The 18,617-nt window shown below is 43.7% G+C and overlaps 1 protein-coding gene across 1 annotated transcript in view; it reads right to left on the bottom strand.

Moving 5' to 3' along the window:
* The window catches only part of PDZD2 (PDZ domain containing 2), a gene marked incomplete at its 5' end in the record, with an annotated part of 239,749 nt that overhangs the window by 53,422 nt on the left and 167,710 nt on the right, over positions 1–18,617 (bottom strand). The window contains one exon of the mRNA XM_082650455.1: positions 1,325–1,436. Coding sequence (XP_082506581.1) covers positions 1,325–1,436 — 112 coding nt within the window. The remainder of the gene's footprint in view (positions 1–1,324; positions 1,437–18,617) is intronic.

Below are 18,617 nucleotides of genomic sequence, written 5' to 3'. Positions count from 1 at the left end.
ATCTTTCCCTCTAGTCTTATCAGACTCTGGTCATCACATTGCTTTTTGTCGCAAACGCATATCCTAACACTCAGTCAGATAGACACTACCTAATTATTCTGAGTTACAAATACAAAGCAATTCATTTTGTCACTGAGTTTTTTTTTTTTTTTTAAATGGATGTATTTTATGGTCCTAAACCTGCCACCTTACCTGAGAATAGTAGGGGGCAGGCAATGTGGGTTGGAGATGCTCTTGGTTGGCAGCCAGAGACGGCAGGAAGATGAAACTGACATACTGGGGGATGGCCATACACCATGCTTTGTCCTAGGTGCTTTTATCTGTTTTTTGTTTGTTTCAACCTTTCAAAGTCAGGATGATCATCTCCTTTTTTAGGCGAGGGAGTGGAGGTTCAGGGAGGTTAAATAACCAGGCCGAGGTCATAAGGTAACTCAAGAGCTGAGGGGTAAACTTGATTGCACCAAGCTTCCAAATGCCTGCTTTTCCTGCTAGACCAGATGTCTTTCACAGCTGGGTAGCCAGGGGTGATTTCTCCGTGAGACCAGCAGACACATTGCTGAGGGCCCATGCCACTTCTAGGGGCCCGCAAAAATGTTTTGATTTCTTTTAAATTCAGGAGAAAAAAAATGAACATAATAGTAATTAATAGATGATAATGAATCCAGCTTGTATCTTTATACCAGCGCAGCCATGAAATATAATTTGCGGGTTTTTTCCCTCTTTTTTCTATAGAAAGAGCCTGTAAAGGCTAAAGTGCCTCAGACCCACAGAAGTCCCCACACACAGCCTCTGACTTTCTCTCTCAGGGCCTAGGCCAGCTGCTATGATGTGCCCAGGAAATGGCAAATCTATTTGTTACAAAAACTACACCTCCATCCCATTTCCCCCCTCCCCCTACCCCATTTAGTTGAGATGCAGATTTGTTACTAAATAAATAGCTCTTTGCCCCAGGTTCCCATGGACCAGGGGTTTGAGGAAGAGGTATGTTTGCTGGAAAGATAGGCCATCAGGAGTATTCCACAGTGAAAGGGTCACCTTAAGTACTGTTGAAGTAAGTGAACCAAACACTACAGGAAATTGATGTTTAAGCAGAGGCAAACAGAGATGTTGACATTCATTTCATTATGACTCAAATAAAAATACTGACGTGGGCAGCCAGGTTGAAGGTGGCTGTTATGCCCGGGGCACGCACCATCAAAAGGAAAAAGAATTTGGAGGTTTTAAGGAAAAAAAGAGCTCATCCTGCAAATGACTTTATCTTCCCGAGCTCCTGAGGCTGGAAGCTCCATTTCAGGCGGGTGTATCAGGCAAAGAGTCCACATACCTGAAAGACGACTCTTGAGTTTCATTTTACTGCTTCCTTGTTTCGGACTTTCCAAGGACCCCTTGGATTCCTCGGGGCCGCATGCATCTTGGGAGTCCTCTGTCCCAGGCATCTGAAATGCAGAAAGCACAGAGCTGATGGGAGAGGCTAGTCTGCGGCCACTTCTGCCATCTCCTCTGAGACATTATCTCAGGCTCAAGCAGCAGCAATACAGGTGTCACATGAGAAAAAAGGTTCACGGGATCAAAGCACAGCCCTTCAGATAACCTGGAACCACACAGCCTCACACTGACAAGTTCCTCCTCGGCACGCATCTCAACGCACAGCATAGAATCAGGGAGGGTTCAAACTGGAAAGGGTCCATGGGGCCATTTTGTTTCTTGAGAAAGCGTGTTGATCAAGGTCACCCAGGTGGTCACAAAGCCACAAGTAGACTGCAGGTCTCCTGACTGGTGGGCCAGTGCTTTTCCCTACAGTACGAACTACAACAATGATTAAACCAGAAATTTTAAATTCAATTCTAAAATTCTTAAAATACAGTAAAACCTTGATTTTGTGGCAGCCAAATAACTACACCCTGGGTCAACCAGATATTCCATGTGTTACACTCCCATTAAAAGGAAACAACAGGGCTTCCCTGGTGGCGCAGTGGTTGAGAGTCCGCCTGCCGATGCAGGGGACACGGGTTCGTGCCCCGGTCCGGGAAGATCCCACATGCCGCGAAGCAGCTGCGCCCGTGAGCCATGGCCGCTGAGCCTGCGCGTCTGGAGCCTGTGCTCCGCAACGGGAGAGGCCACAACAGTGAGAGGCCCACGTACCGCAAAGAAAAAAAAAAAAAAAAAGAAACAACAACTCCAAAATGGAGTTGCTTGTGCTAAGCCCCACCAAGACTTCATACCTAAAGGAACTGCAGTTCCAGCCTCTCCCAGGAGTAGAATTTAAACCAGTCAGCCAGTAATCTCCTGGTCAGTGAGGTAATCTGCCTGAAACCCCATTTTTCTTTGAGGGACGGTAACCTTGCCTGAAAGAATCCAGCCCTGTAACTTCCGTCCCACCCTCTGTCCACCTATAAAACCTTCCATTTTGTACAACTCTTCAGAGTGCCTTTCTCTTTTCTAGATGGGATGCTGCCCGAGACATGAATTGCTGAATAAAGCCAATTAGATCTTCAAATTTACTCAGCTGAATTTTGTTTTTTAACACTCCTGAGTAATGATTAAATACCTTCCAGAATCAAGCACCACCCAGGACACACAGAGGCATCTATGAAGTCAGCCCACACGTCTGTAAGTTGTATGTCTACATTATCAGACACCAAGAGGTTATGCAGAAAGGATGACCCCAAGGCCCCTTGGTCCTCCATCTGAGAAAAGCCCAACATGCTAAGAAGAGCCATGCTTATTAGAGAGGAGAAGGAGACTCATGTGCTTGAGAGTGGTTATGAAAATATCTGGAGTGGGGGGCTTCCCTGGTGGCGCAGTGGTTGAGAGTCAGCCTGCCGATGCAGGGGACACGGGTTCGTGCCCCGGTCTGGGAAGATCCCACATGCCGTGGAGAGGCTGGGCCCCTGAGCCATGGCCGCTGAGCCTGCGCTCTGCAACGGGAGAGGCCACAACAGTGAGAGGCCCGCGTATCGGGGGAAAAAAAAAAAAAATCTGGGGGGTAAATTTACATGTAGAAAACTTAGGAGATACATCGAACAAATGAGGCTTCTCATTTGAAATTTTATTTTCCTTTGAGGTTCTGGAGAAAAAAAGTCATATTAATTAAAATAGGTATGATTCACACTAAGGAACATACATGTCCTTTAAAAAGACACAGATGATATCCTTTACCACTTAGCAGTCATTGGAAAGTCTTGTAATCATAATGTAAAGAAAAAAGAAACCCTGAATTTTAACAGATAATAAAAATTATACATTGTATATCAAATTCAGTTTATGAAAACGTATAAAGTAAGCAGTAAGAGTAATCTCCCAGGTAAGCCCCCTTTTTAAGAGGTAATTGTTTCTAGCTAACTCTTATATGTAATATAAAAGATCTGGAAGCTTCCCCCATCCCCCTCAAGTTCAAGTATCTTTTGGGATGAGAAAGAAGAAAAGAAAAATTCTGAGAAATGAGGAGATGTAGGCGAATTGAGGAAGAGGCATTGGGAAAACAAATTAATCTTGATATATAAAACAAAGATAAATTTGGTGAATTCCTATTACAACGTCCGGGATTGGCAGGTCTCCAGGTTTAAATTATGAAGTAAAGGCAAGAATGGAATCCTGAGGGTGATTTTAGAGATTCTCTAGAGGGACATCTTTCCCAACACCAAATTGGGGCATTAATTCATACACAGTACAAAAGAAGCCTCTTGGAGACATGCCAGGGATGGGGGTGGGCACAGAAGGAGACATGCAAATAGGAATAATCCAGAGAGAAGCCTCAGGGCCTCTCCTGTGCTTGGCTTAAAAACTTTATGGAAAGAATCTGTCTCCAGACTGTAAACAGCAATTGCTGGAGACGGAGTAAAATTCCTGGTTCTTCCCGGTTACACCGCCTGACCCAGGCTCCCAGAGAAAGGTATTCCTCAGTTTGCTAGTCATTACCTCCTCTGATGCCCATTACATGGGTGGCTTACTACACAGTGGTCAAGTCTCAGACAATCAGAAAGGCTGACTGAGAAGCTCAGGTGCCAAGGGAGGAAAGCAACCCCAGCCCACCGTTCCTGGACCTGTGAGGTTTCCTCCTCCCACTCTGCGTCCCAGTTTTTCAGCACAGCCCCAGGTTTGCACACAGTCAGAGACATTCTGGAGATGACAGAAGCACTCACAGAAGGAAAGTGGCCTGTCCGAGGCTTCCCAACTCCTACAGGCGAGGCTGCGACTCCACATTCAGTCTCTGGATCTCCACCTTCAGGTATTACCAGGCTATTTCCCACCTCCAACCTGAGATGCTTTTCAATTAACACTTTGGATGATCAATACTGTACTGTACAGTTCGTGCACCTCGATTTTTTTTCATTTAATTTGCACAGCAAATATGTCTCAAGGTAAATAATATTATCTCCACTTGACAGATGAGGAAATAAACTGAGACCCTAAAGTAATACCATTTTGTTTACAACACATACCCGGGATCTAGGATAGATTATATGTGAAGAGCGTACAAAATGAGTGGTGTAGAGTTTTACAAGAGCTTTACATGCTCTATGTCGAATCTGAAATCTTTATGACGCACACACGAATGCCGTAAGCTCTTTGATTTTTTGAATCTGGGGAGGTGGTTTAGAAGAAAGAACCACAGCCTTAAGAAACAATATTTTCTTTCTTTAAATCCTGAAATGCACCAAAGAATGACATGATTTGGTTTCTATGATCTATAAAATACCAAAAGATTATACCAAAGAAATCTTACGCTCAAGGTGGTGTATGTTACATAACTACCGAAGCCTGTAGCTAAAAGCTAAAATCAATCAGAATGAACCCAGAGGTATCTCAAAGCGTGGCAAAGGGCACACTGGTGAGCTTGAGGCAGAAGTGAAATCTTATTTCAGAATCTCCTGGCCACGTTAGCGAAAGGTTCTGAATTTAAATGGAACCAGTTCCTCTTGTAACAAAAAACCAGTCTGTCATGGTTTTAGGTGGCTTATAACTCAATGAACAGGAAGTAGGTTGCTTAGATACATTAGTTCCAGATTATTTCAGGAAGTAGCAACATATGAAGTGCAGTTTGATTACAATGAACCTCTCTTCAGTTTTATGACTATTGTCTGAAAATGTCCACACTGTAAGAAAGACCCTTTGCTGTACTTTTTTTTTTTTTTTCAGACATGCAGAACAAATCAAACTGCTCTGGAAATGATGTCATTTTCGTTGTCCTAAAATGAAATGTGCAGAAAGTTCTCCTGGAAGGCCTTTGGTTCAGAGAAACAGTTGATATAATCTATTATTCATCAGCAATTTCCAATTCACGTGTCATAGAACAATGCCATTATATTAATGGAATCTAATATAATTTGCCAATTTCCAGGTTTAGAGCCTCTCTATTCGTAGTTTCCCACACCTATAACCTATGAGATTCTCTCTCAGTGAAGAAGCATCTCTAGCTTCTGGTTTTCTAGCAAGGTGGTAGGGGAGTGTGGTTGAGAATCCTGGGCATAAATCCTGGTTGCACCATTTAGTAGCAATTTAGGCACGTTTGTCAACCTCTTGGAGCTCTAATGTTGTCGTCTGAAAAATAGGGCTTGAATTAAGAGTTAAATGATATAGTCTTCTGATTAAAGATGGCAGATTTCCCTCTTGAAACCGCCCTAAAATGATGGGGAAGAGATTTCTTTTTTAAACGAAAGGCATAATCCCACAAAGAGAATAGAAGACAAGAGCAACAAAATTCTGGAAACCAGTAAGCAAATGTGAGGTCACAGATCTCCCTTGGGAAAGCTGAATCCTAAACGGGAGTTGGAGAAAGCCCCAAAGCAACTCAGTTTGCACACAGACCTCCCACAAAGGCCCAGGAGACAGAGGAGCTCTGGAAGTGGGAATGAAGGTAAGGCTGAAGCAGTGGTGTAAGAAATGGCCCAAAGAGTTGGAAGTGATGACGCAGGTTAAGAGTGGATCTGATTTTGAGGGAGATTCCAAGGAGTCAGGAGTGACCTAGACAAACTTTAGAGGATTCCTAAAAGCCCAGGCTATGCACGTGGAATAGAGTATGGGCCTCTGTAATTCACCACTGCCCTGCTCCAAACAGAACCAGCCTCCAAAGGAGCCGCAGGACTGAGCTGGAATATCCGCACTCCTCCCTGCTCTCCCAGCCTTACTCCAGAGATGGACAATGGAGGCTCCCAGCTACACCAAAGGAGCCCATCAGCCAAAGAATACGGCAGAGTGGTTATCATCAGGCTGCCCTCAATTCAGAATAATGGTATTTTAATTAGCAATTGTAGAAACCTCTGTCCCACGCTCCGTATGAACTACAAGCACAGGAAGTGTATAAAAAGTATAATGGCACAGAAACAGAAATATAGATCAATGGAACAAGATGGAAAGCCCAGAGATAAACCCACGCACATATGGTCACCTTATTTTTGATAAAGGAGGCAAGAATATACAATGGAGAAAAGACAGCCTCTTCAGTAAGTGGTGCTGGGAAAACTGGACAGCTACATGTAAAAGAATGAAATTAGAACACTCCCTAACACCATACACAAAAATAAACTCAAAATGGATTAAAGACCTAAACGTAAGACCAGACACTATAAAACTCTTAGAGGAAAACATAGGCAGAACACTCTATGACATAAATCACAGCAAGATCCTTTTTGACCCACCTCCTAGAGAAATGGAAATAAAAACAAAAATAAACAAATGGGACCTAATGAAACTTCAAAGCTTTTGCACAGCAAAGGAAACAAGACGAAAAGACAATTATCAGAATGGGAGAAAATATTTGCAAATGAAGCAACTGACAAAGGATTAATCTCCAAAATTTACAAGCAGCTCATGCAGCTCAATAAAAAAAAAAACAAACAATCCAATTCAAAAATGGGCAGAAGACCTAAATAGACATTTCTCCAAAGAAGATATACAGATGGCCAACAAACACATGAAAGGATGCTCAAAATCACTAATCATTAGAGAAATGCAAATCAAAACTACAGTGAGATATCACCTCACACCGGTCAGAATGGCCATCCTCAAAAAATCTACAAACAATAAATGCTGGAGAGGGTGTGGAGAAAAGGGAACCCTCTTGCACTGTTGGTGGGAATGTAAATTGATACAGCCATTATGGAGAACAGTATGGAGGTTCCTTAAAAAACTAAAAAATAGAACTACCATATGACCCAGCAATCCCACTACTGGGCATATACCCTAAGAAAACCATAATTCAAAAAGAGTCATGTACCACAAGGTTCACTGAAGCTCTATTTACAATAGCCAGGACATGGGACCAACCTAAGTGTCCATCGACAGATGAATGGATAAAGAAGATGTGGCACATATGTACAATGGAATATTATTCAGCCATAGAAAGAAACGAAATTGAGTTATTTATAGTGAGGTGGATGGACCTAGAGTCTGTCATACAGAGTGAAGTAAGTCAGAAAGAGAAAGACAAATACCATATACCAACACATATATATGGAATCTAAAAAAACAAACAAACCTAGGGGCAGGCCAGGAATAAAGACGCAGATGTAGAGAATGGACTTGAGGATATGGGGAGGGGGAAGGGTAAGCTGGGACGAAGTGAGAGAGTGGCATGGACATATATACACTACCAAATGTAAAATAGCTAGCTAGTGGGAAGCAGCCACATAGCATAGGGAGATCAGCTCGGTGCTTTGTGACCACCTAGAGGGGTGGGATAGGGAGGGTGGGAGGGAGATGCAAGAGGGAGGGGACATGGGAATACATGTATATGTATAACTGATTCACTTTGTTATAAAGCAGAAACTAACACACCATTGTAAAGCAATTATACTCCAATAAAGGTGTTAAAAAAAAAAGTATAATGAAGTTTACATGTACCATAGGTTGTCACATGTGTTGTACCCATAATATATTAACAGAGTATTGATGTCAGAGGCAGTTCTTCAACATTTTAAAGTGGCAATGATACTATTTATTTTTAAAGGGTTAAAATTCCCTTGTAATTATCTTATAGGGTTATTATGAGGATTAAATAAGAATGTGCTTGAGGGTACCAGTAGGGTACCTAATGTGTATCATGGGGGTATAGTGAAGGTTTAGCCGAAATAGAAAAAAAAAAACAACCCTCAAGCTTTCTCCCCACTAGATCTCAGGATGCCTCTAGCTTTGATGATTACATTGACTATGATTATACCACTCGACTGCAGAGATATACATTTCAACTTCATACCTACAGAAAGATAGCAGATTTAATTAATGAATAAAACAAAACAAATGGGCACCCAAAGAGAATATGCCACCTTCCTGAATTCAAGATGAGAAGAAAACTCCCTAAAATTACTGCAAACCTAACAGCTGAGAAGGCAATTTTAAAGGCATGTGCCTGGAGCACTTAGTTTTTAAAAATCAGCTTTGCCCAGGACACCAAAGGAGGATTTGAGAACACACTCTGGTCTTACCATCAGAATAGGAGCAATGGAAGAGAAAAAACATAAAGAGAACACGATGAACACGATGTTAGCTGAAGAAAGAAAGCTAAGTCCTTAGAAGAAAAGATGAGATCTTAGATGACAGACATAAGGGGAGAGGAGATTGTGAGGTCAAGGGCAGCGCGGTGTATAAGGAAAAGAGATGTACCAGCTCCTGTACTACTACTCTGAAAATGGGCGTCACAAAAGTGGGAGACACTGGTTATTCCTCGTTTAGAGGGGGTGACTGGGACCTAAGGAAATCCAACTGAGGAAGGGAAGCAAAAGCACAGAGAACACAATGCAATGACTCCCCCATGGGGGGGTCCCAGGCCCAGAAAACAATGAGAGATGTGATTTATAAACTGCAATGAAGAGTTTGAGCAAGGGGACTTGGAATGGCTGTACCAAGAGGGGTCTGAATGTCTGGACAGATTCAAAGGTGAGGGGTGAGGAAGACCAGGAAGAATAAAACAATTTCTGGGTAAATTTTAAAGGGACAAAGTTTTTTTTTTTTTCCCCCCCAAACAGCAGTGGCCTGGGAAATAAATGAAATTAGGACTATAAAAAAGCAAACAGGCATCCCAAAGGGGAGCCAGGCAGGATGGTAGTAAGCCAGAACTTGACGTTGGTCTGATGGGAGAATATTTCCTGGGTAGAATTAGCCAGCTCAGAGGTGGCGGTGGTCGAGACGCACTAGGACAATAGATACTTTAGTAAACAGAAGGCTCACTGATTCTATCTCCTTCACGACGATGGGCCCCACGCAACAGAATCTATTTCTTTTCTTTTTGTTCTTTTTTTTTATATATACAACAGAATCTAGAAGAGTATTTTAGAAAAAATAAATCTGAGTCAGAAAGCAAAGGAGAAGTAAAAATGGCACACTGATTCAGCAAGCAGGGCCACGAAAGAAGAAAGGAGTCTTTCACAGAAAGAAGAAAGGTTAAACAGAAACGTAAGTGAGTCTTTCCCAAAGGAGGCAGATGCGAACCACTAGAGGCGGATCCAATTACTGCCCCCCACCCCCAAACATAGCAGAAAGCAGTGCTACTCGACCCCCGGAATATTCAAAACCTGAGGAAAAACAAATCTCATGGAGCAGGTGGCAGAGGTATTAGCCTTTACCAGCTCATTAGGACAGAAGCTTCAGAACTCCTGACAGCAGGTTTGGTTCAGGAATCTGCAGAGGGTGTTTTTCCAGTTGCGTAAACTGGGGAGGAGAGATGCAGCTTCCTCCAGGCTAAGCACGTCTATGCCAAGAGGCAGTGGAGATGGAAAAGGAGGCCCAGGACTGAAAATGTCTGCTCTTGAGAACTGGAACCTCTGGCAGAGGTACAGTCCACACCCAACGCAGTACATCAGGGAGGCCTTCGCTTTCATCTCAAAGTATAAATGCAAATCAAGAGGCTTTTGAATAGAAATGAAAAGCACTTTAAGCAGGACCAGATTGATTTTCCTCCACCCAGACTGGGAGGTAGATTCTTGCCGCTGGGTTTAAATTCATGGTCATAGACTCCAAACAACTGCTATAGACTGACTGGCATCTTTTTAAGAAAAGCCAAGAATATTTTTTACCATCAATCTTCTTTTACTTGCTATTACTGAGTCTGTGCTATAGCCTTGGGAGACCATTCTCCATGGGTCTCTCCCATTTCTGTGCGGCTTGTGAACAGGGGCACAGGCTGTTTCCACTCTGGATTTATCTATCTTTTCAAGGATGTTGGATGAACAGCCTTGAAGGTTAGAGACAGTGTCTCAGAAGGAAGGGCCTGGTTTGTTCACTGTCCAGTATAATCACGTCTCTTTCTGGAGCAAAGGGCCATCAAGTTTGCTTCTAGCCCATCATAAAAGATTCAGGTTGCCTACGTTCAGGGTTCCCAGCTGTGAAGCAAATCCACTGTGTATGCATCTATCTGAGGCCCTCTGCTTCACTTCCATAGGCGGGGGGAGTGGGAATTATGCAAACAGGAAGCTCTAAACTGAGACCGGATCCTAAACTGGGATTAGAGAAAGCCAAAAGTTACTTGCTGTGCCATGAGTAATAAAGTCATTTGTCTCTGACTCAGGAATCTCATGTCTTCTACCAGCATCCATGAAACTGTAGTGTAAAAACCTCAGACTTTTTTCAGTTCTTGACGGGGTCTTTGGCAAAATTAAATAAGATCCTAGGAACAAAATTTTGCCTGGGACAACTGTCCAGGGGCTAGGAATTGGTTCCTTTTTTTTTTAACATGTCAAGGGTGTGGGGCCAACGACTTGAGACCATTATGGGTCCATTTACTCTTTGTTCATTTACATTTCACTAAAAAGTAAAGTACACAAGAGACATGCCGTTGAACAAATTCAACTTTCTTGGAGCTGAAACAGCCATATTTGTTACAGTAGAAGACAGCCCAGTCTGCAGATGGAGAACAGGAACCATCTCCACCCAGCACCCAGCATCAAGTACGTCATTTTTCTAAGATGGAACAAAACAAGAAATCAGAATGATCAAAGGAGGCCATTAAGTACTTTGGTTTTTAACTCAAAACGTCAAGGAAATTTAAGTTTGGATGTTAATTGTTTTAGATTTGAACATCTTTGGATTATGACTTGCAAAGGGATTTGAATTTGTTGGTATTTTAATTGTTTGAATATCATTATTATGTGGACACTTTATCTCATTGCAGAACCTCTGAAAAGCTGCACTGGACAATGTGGCTAGAAATAATTTTGGATGAGAAATAGCATAGGGATTGAGTTTTAGCTTCTGGCAAATTTTAGTCCTCTGGAGGTGGGGAGCAAACCATCATTACTCATGAGACAGGCCCCCTGGGTCCAAACTAAAACTCTAGTACTTAGAAATGTCCTATAACTGCTGTCCAAAGCATTTATGAGATCTCCGTGAACACACTGTGATTAATATAGTGCTTAACTCCTAAGCACCTGTCTTTCTCAGCTAACTCTTGAAGCCTTACAAACAAACCATGCAAAGTATGGCTTTTATCTCCAACTATTTCCATTGAGTAAGAACATCTGATCCCCAGGAAAACTGCAGGAGGACTGGTTGCACCCAGCTCATGCCATGTTTTTACGGTTCCCAACACCTGAGAGAGAAAAAAGAAATCTGCAGATGTGACAGAAGACATCCAAGCTCCAAATCCCTAGGAAGCCATGCTGGCTCATCCCCCTGGTCAGTATCTACAGGACAGGGGAGGGTGGTGAATTCTCTATCATGCTTCAGTCACACTAAGCTTATTTTTAGGCTTCCAGAGGAAGCTCATTTTCCAAATCTCTGGGGCAAATGTTCGAGTGACCAAAGGAGAAGCAGATGGCCATCAGAGGCCAGCGCTGGGAATGAAAAACCATTCAGAAAAAGGGAATGGGAACAACAATAAATCAGCCTCAAGTAGCAAGAAGCCTGTGCGTTGACTGCAGAAATTCAAACACAAATCTCCTGCTACGCTAGACTCACTGCTTTCCAACAAAGAGACGAACTCAGCACTGAAGAAGAAAACAGTAAAACTGAAAAGTAAAACTCCCCTCCCCTCCCCGCCCCCCGCAGCATGCTCTGGTCCACACAGAGCGTCAGATGCAGCTGGGGGAGAAGCAGCAGCTGATGTCAACTGAGGTGCTCAGGCTGTTGCTTCGCAAATGAAATAATACTGTCCTTGTTCCATCTGAGCCCATTTCCCGTGTTCTCCCATTTATCATCCCCAAACAATGTGAACAGGCTTAACACACTTCGTTGGTGATGACGTGGATGATTTTTAGGCATACAAATTAAGTAGATCCCTTGGTCTTTCAGAAAGGTGAGGCAAAGAAATCACCTTTAAGGGTACAGAAGTGTAATCAGTCATTGGCCCACATCTGCCCCTCCTGTGGTGCGTTTGTATGTGTCACCCTCCCAAGGAGAGGACAGTATCCTCAAGGGACTCTCAGTTCATCAAAAAGAACAGGAGATGCAGATGCAAGAAGGAGATGCCCTCCTTGGTATCAATTGGTATCAATTTCAAATCGGGCAAGGCAAGTCCAGACATTCTCTACAAAGCAAGAGAATGCTCACTGTCGCCGTGTTCCCATGACCTAGTGAGAAGACTGGGGTTTGGAGTTCTTCTCTGGGGTTGTGGGCTGGCTAGTGAAGGCAGACCCTTGGGTCATTTCTCAGCAGAAGCCGGCTGTCTGCTCGCCTTGGACACATCTCTGGGAGCAGCAGGCCTGTGATATGCTTAGTCCTAAATTCTAGAAGGATAAAATGCAAGTTGTGTGTACATAGGTAGGAAAACCGCAAGACACACAAAATGTAGACGTGGGAGCGCTATCAAAAGAGAAAAAGAGGGCTTCCCTGGTGGCGCAGTGGTTGAGAGTCCGCCTGCCGATGCAGGGGACATGGGTTCGTGCCCCGGTCCAGGAAGATCCCACATGCCGCAGAGCGGCTGGGCCCGTGAGCCATGGCCGCTGAGCCTGCGCGTCCGGAGCCTGTGCTCCGTAACGGGAGAGGCCACAACAGTGAGAGGCCCGCGTACCGCAAAAAAAGAAAAAAAAGAAAAGAAAAGAAAAAGAAAGGCATGCAAAAGACCTAAGAAGTAAACAGGAAGATTGGCAGGAAAGAAAATAAGAGATGAACTATCTGAGGTGCCTTAATATAGCCTCTGAGTCAAATCCAATTCAGGAATAATGGTAAACAAGTCAGATTTTTCCAACACCTTTTTTCTATGCAAACATTTTAAGGAAGTTTTACATGATACAATGGCTTATTGTAACAGAAAAAGACTGTTTTAACTGGACATGCCACTTAGGCAGATTTTAGAGAAACAGTAACTGGTTATGTTGAGGACATTGTGGTGAAATTTTGGTCTGCTGCTAAGTTCCAGGCAGTACCCTAAGACCATCTGCTGCCTTTTGCAGCTCAACACAAGCTGTACTCTGAGTTCTTTTTTTTCCAAGAGTGGCGTTGAGTTCACGCTGATTTGCTGGTATATGTTTCTAAGGGCATGCACTTCTTGAAGAATTGGACTGGAAAGCTGAGATGTGTTCCGTGGAGCCCACAGGGGAAGTAGTAATAGGGGAGGTGGTCCCAGGCTCACACATGATCTCCCACAGCAGGGGTCGGAAAACTGCTGCCTGGGGGCCACATCTGGCCCCATACCTGTCATTGTAAAGTTTTACTGGAACACAGTCATGCCCATCAGTTTGCTCATTGCCTATGACTGCTTTTGCACTGCAAAGGCAGAGGTGAATGGTTGCAACGGGGACTGTTTGGCCAGCAAAGCCTGAAATATTTATGAGCTGGCTTTTACAACTGCCGACCTCTCATCTACAGGAATAACTCATACCCGAGCTCTATCCATTGCCCCACCTCCATCCCTATCCAAAATCATTGGGAACAAGCTGAAGAATTTTAAGAAACATAACTTTATGAGTTGAAGGGAAAGTACTGACAAGTAGAGACATTTTAAGGAAGCTACTGCTGGAGACAAGGCTTACTGTTCTACCACAGTATTTCCTCTAAAAACATCTGTGTCATCCAGGCTTTTGTGATTTCATCTTTATGTTTCATTTAAAAATGATCCTGATAAGAAACTCATTTGAAGGCTTCCCTGGTGGCGCAGTGGTTAAGAATCCACCTGCCAGTGCAGGGGACATGTATTCGATCCCTGGTCCAGGAAGATCCCACATGCCACGGAGCAACTAAGCCCGTTGTACCACAACTACTGCGCCTGCGCTCTAGAGTCTGCGAACCACAACTACTGAGCCCGTGTGCCACAACTACTGAAGCCCGTGCACCTAGAGCCCGTGCTCTGCAACAAGAGAAGCCACCGCAATGAGAAGCCTGTGCACCACAACGAAGAGTAGCCCCCACTCGCCGCAACTAGGGAAAGCCCGTGTACAGCAGCGAAGACCCAATGCAGACAAAAATAAATAAATTAATGAAAAAAATGCACATACTTTGCTAAGTGTCATAGGGTTATTGGCCAGCATTTGACCTGGTTTAATCGCATTGCTTTGTTAGCAAACATACGGCTTAGAAGAGATTGAAAGGGTTTTGTGTGTGTTTTGGTCTTTGTTGTTGGTGGTGGTGGTGGCGGTGGTGGGAGAAGGGGAGAAAATGGCTTGGAGAAGAAGAAAGGAGAGGTTTCTGGGGAGGATGCAACCTCTTAGGGGAGAGGGGAGAGAATGGGTGCCTCAGTGGGGGTTTAGAACAGTATGAGGATACTGGGCTCCAGGAAACCTGGGGAGAGAGGGTCCAACAAGTAAGGAGGAGCAAATGACAAGAGGCCGGAGGGTTCAAAGGTAAACAAAATCCCACTCAAAATTCTGCTTAGGATCAGTCCTGCCTTCAGAAAAAAAACGGGGGTTGGGGGAGAAGGAAACTTACTCCTTGGTGGTAACCAAGGAGCCCTGCTTGCAGAACCCAGTTCTCCAGGCAGCCGGCTGGCCCTGCTCCCTTTCTCCATTGACCCGTCAGACTGCTTCCTGCCTTTCCACCCTCTGGGCCCCTCTCCTTTGGTCCAGGCTCTGCTGACTTCTCCGTGTAGCTATAGCAAACACCTCCACCTCCATCTGCCTTTCTTCAGCCCAGCTCTTCCTCTACCTTACTGCTTGAGGAACCTTAAAACAAAAACTCTGACCCTGTAACTCAACTTTAAAATCATCAGTGAGTATATAGCTTGTAAAATAAGTCATAGTTTTTTAGTGTGGAACTAAAAGCATGGGCTGGACATTTGCACTTAATTGACTATTTGTTGATTCTTGAAAAAGCCTTAAAATTTCCTATTTGTGGACCACTGTATGTGTTATTTTTCCACTCCAGGGTGTCACCCACTCCTGTGGGTGTTCCTGTAGAAATCCTATGGAATAGTCAAACATCACCCCATCTACTGAGCCCTGTCTGATCCCTGGATGGAATGAGACACTCCTCCTCTAGCTCAATGTAGCATATGGCTCCTAAAGATTTATTATACGGAAGAGGTGAATATAAAAAGTATAGAAATAACTCTCATTCATTATGGAATATAACAAATCCTGTAACAGAGGAAGACTGACTGCTACCTCTTCGAAGCCCCCAAAGCACTGGGCATGGCACTCAGCATGTAGATGGCTGTGTCAAAGCTGGCTACAGTCCAGTGTTGGCCAGTACTACGGTTTGGTTGTGGACACCTGCAAGGCCACATTATCAGCTTCTGAGATTGTGTCCGGTGCCAGTGGGATGACTGTTAGGAGGGATTAGAAATGTCCGCTTTGGGGGCTGAAGACGGGGTGTGCAGTGCCATGCAGGCTACCTATTTGCCACCATTAGCTTAAAAGAGAATTCTACAAATATTTATTAAGTAAATATGTTCGTTTCTAGGGGAAATAAATTTGAATATCAGCTTTACCAACAAATTTTTGAAAACATCTACTCCTTTATAAATCAGGAGATGTCTTTCTGATTTTTAAGTTTTTTTTTTTGCGGTACACGGGCCTCTCACTGTTGTGGCCTCTCCCACAGGCTCTGGACGCGCAGGCTCAGCGGCCATGGCTCACGGGTCCAGCCCCTCCGCGGCATGTGGGATCCTCCCGGACTGGGGCACGAACCGGTGTGCCCTGCATCGGCAGGCGGACACTCAACCACTGCGCCACCAGGGAAGCCCTAAGTTTTTTTTTTTTAATACATCTTTATTGGAGTATAATTGCTTTACAACGTTGTGTTAGTTTCTGCTGTAAAACAATGTGAATCAGCTATATGTATATGTGTATCCGCATATCCCCTCCCTCTTAGGCCTCTCTCCCACCCTCCCTACCCCACAACTCTAGGTGGTCACAAAGCACCGAGCTGATCTCCCTGTGCTTTGCAGCAGCTTCCCACTAGCTATTTTACATTTGGTAGTGTATATATGTCAGTGCTACTCTTTCACTACCTCCCAGCCTCCCCCCCCACCCCCGTGTCCTCAAATCCCTTCTCTACGTCTGCTTCTTTATTCCTGCTCTGCCAGTAGGTCCATCAGTACCATTTTTCTAGATTCCATATGTATGCATTAGCATACGGTATTTGTTTTTCTCTTTCTGACTTACTTCACTCTGTACGACAGACTCTAGGTTCTAAAATGTGAGAAACAGACAAATGGAATTGGCAATGAGAGAAAGCAGAGATGACAGAAAGCCGGAGGGATTAGAAAAGTCTCTGAGGAATGAGGGGCTTCAGAATTTCGAGAGTCAGGAATAGAAGGAAGGATATCCCAAGTTAAGAAGTAAGGGGAAGAACCAGAAGGGAGAGGCATGGATTTCTTTTTTCTGCAAACATCATTCACTGAGCTACATCAGTACTTATGTAAAAAGCTAGGCAAGCAAACACAGTTACAGTAGGGGGTGGGTGAGGAGAATTCTATTCATTGTAAATGGCTCTACTTCTTTAAGGAATTTCTGCCCTGGATTCCAGAGGGGAACTTCTGATCTCTCATATTCTGCTGTCTTTTTATTTCCAGGCTCTGTACTACCATGTTGCCTACAATGTGGTGAAAAAGCAAAAAAAAAAAAAAACAACCAAAAAACAAACCAAAACCCCTTCAAATCTTCCACTTCTCATGAAGCCTTCAAGTCAGGTGTGCTTTTTTCTAGCATACATTGCCTATTTGTCTAATTCACCTATGCACTGTCAAAGTGATTTTCCTAAAAAAACACCAAAACCCCAGCACAATAACTGGAATTGAAACTAAGTGGAGATATCCTGTTTCTCTTAAGAGAGTGAGACTGTGTATCAGCACCATCTCCATGTAAAGTCTCCAAAGACACATACATCTCAAGGATTTCTGTTACCTTAAAGGCTTAGCAAAGCTCATAAATGAATAAGATATATTCATTTATAATATATAAGATATATTCATTTATAAGTCACATAATCCTGTTTTTTCCCCCGTGTGGTTGCCATCATTTTGTCTATTTCAGTTCCATTTCTGCACTGCCACCTTCCTTCAATCCTAATATACTCTACTACACATTTCGATGGGCAGACCACAGACTTCAACTCCCAGTGGACATATACAACTAAATTAATAAGGATGATATTTATAAGAGGAAAATTCATAACAAGGGGCAGGGCTAAAAGGCATCTTGTAATACTGTAATGGAATATCCAAAGATTGGAACCAACTTACTTGACGTGATAAAGTCACTTCATGACCACTATGGTGTCAGTTTCATCCAAGTTAATGTGGAGGCAAAGAAACTTTATTACGTGCCCTGATAGTCCATATTTTATTTCCACTGAAATGTGAAGGAATTTTTCAAATCCAAAAATGATAATAAAGTTGACTGTATACTAAGGGGATTTCTTTAAAGTGTATTTCCTACGGCTCCATGCTGTGATGTCAACCATTATAGATCGTGTAGCCATCAGGCACTCCCGACACAGATTCATGATGTATAACTCTATGCTACTATACTAATGTCACATATACTATAAAACACAAAACGATCTGAAATGAGATAAAAATCTATACAATTTCTAATACTTTCTGCCCACACTGCAAGGGGACTATCTGACTCCGCCCCAACCCTGCCCTGGGGTGTGCTCACCCTACTGAGACCATGGCGCTGGGAGGCTGTAGCTTACAATATTTGCTTTCCTATGCAAATCACTTGAGCTGTTTACTTCCTTGAGAACTGCAAACTGCTCGGATGAAAATGCAGCACAAAGCCAGGTAACGAGTTGGAACAGGCCCCAGAAAAACGTGCCAGGGGAATAAGCCTAATTCAAATGTCAGCAGTTTTCTGGGCAATGCATCCAGGCCAAATAATTATTCTTACCTTATTTCCCCCCCCACCTATTTAAATAATCACTTCATCTCCTTAAGTACGAAACCAAATCAAACAAAAAACCACCCCCGAGTTTAAATCTTATTTTCTTAGACTAACGATCCTTGCAGACTTGTCTGTCTTATCTCGCTCTGACAGTTCCACATACCGCAACGAGCTTCACGCAGCCTCTTTTTTTTTTTTTTTTGCTGTACACGGCCCTCTCACTGTTGTGGCCTCTCCCGTTGCAGAGCACAGTAGCCATGGCTCATGGGCCCAGCCGCTCCGCTGCATGTGGGATCTTCCCGGACCGGGGCACGAACCCGTGTCCCCTGCATCGGCAGGCGGACTCTCGACCACTGCGCCACCCGGGGAGCCCCAACACGCAGCCTCTTTGACGTGGCCTGAGTTACCTAAAGAGTTGCTTAA

This window comes from Grampus griseus, assembly GCF_964374135.1.
Source record: "Grampus griseus genome assembly, chromosome: 3".
Classification (NCBI taxonomy): Eukaryota; Metazoa; Chordata; class Mammalia; order Artiodactyla; family Delphinidae; genus Grampus; species Grampus griseus.
This window is presented reverse-complemented; position numbering and strand designations above follow the sequence as displayed.